An 883-nucleotide genomic window follows, 5' to 3' on the forward strand; every position below is an offset into this window, starting at 1 on the left:
GCTTATCAAATCCATGCTATGACGGCGGTTCTTGCGTATCGTATAGCGGTGGATATTACTGCTCTTGTAATGGAAACTGCTATGGCGATCGTTGCCAATATAGCATAAAAGCTACTAAAATTGTTCTATAAACGCTCATATATTAAAATTATATATATCTTATAAATTTTCTTCTGAGGCAATATGTAATTTATTATAGAATTTGTATAGGTATTTAGTTATAGTATGATGTAAATACGTTTCAAGTTTTCATTATTCTATAGTTACTGCTCGCTTTTAAAATCTGACTGTAGCTCTATCATTGATTATAACTTTATCGTGTTATACTCTTAATGATAGGAACTGAAGGTCAAGTTCGACTTGTAGATGGCAATGGTTACTCGTCCGGCCGAGTAGAAATATATCATAACGGCGTCTGGGGAACTGTTTGTGATGATAGCTTTGGTATTAGTAACGCCATAGTCATTTGTAGGCAATTAGGATTTTCATCAGCCGCTGATTACTTTTGTTGCGCTCATTATGGCCGTGGAAATGGCACTATTTGGCTTGATAATGTCTCTTGTAACGGTAGTGAATCTTCCATTAGCAGTTGTAATCATAATTCTTGGGGATCACATGATTGTGGCCACAATGAAGACGTCGGTGTAGCATGTATAAACGGTAAGTAAAACAATTTTGAAATCTACACGAGAGCCAGTAAATTAGTAATTTGATATTTCTATAACGTGGTGTTTATCTGTTTAAAGTAGAAACCATTACGATTGAAATACAATAAACTTAATTTTAGTTAAATTCAGAAATTAATAAATTACGTTATATGCGATAGTTTAATGAGTCATTTATTTATAGAAGTGATAGTGTCACTAGTTAATTTATTTAACAA

The 883-nt window shown here is 33.0% G+C and overlaps 1 protein-coding gene across 1 annotated transcript in view; it reads left to right on the top strand.

The window, feature by feature from the left end:
- Window positions 1–332: 332 nt before the first annotated feature.
- The window catches only part of TRIADDRAFT_53246 (uncharacterized protein), a gene marked incomplete at both ends in the record, with an annotated part of 1,501 nt that continues 950 nt past the window's right edge, over window positions 333–883 (top strand). The window contains one exon of the mRNA XM_002109298.1: window positions 333–660. Within this exon, the coding sequence (XP_002109334.1) occupies window positions 333–660 (328 nt within the window). The remainder of the gene's footprint in view (window positions 661–883) is intronic.

This window comes from Trichoplax adhaerens, genomic scaffold, assembly GCF_000150275.1.
Source record: "Trichoplax adhaerens TRIADscaffold_2 genomic scaffold, whole genome shotgun sequence".
NCBI classification, from domain to species: domain Eukaryota; kingdom Metazoa; phylum Placozoa; class Uniplacotomia; order Trichoplacea; family Trichoplacidae; genus Trichoplax; species Trichoplax adhaerens.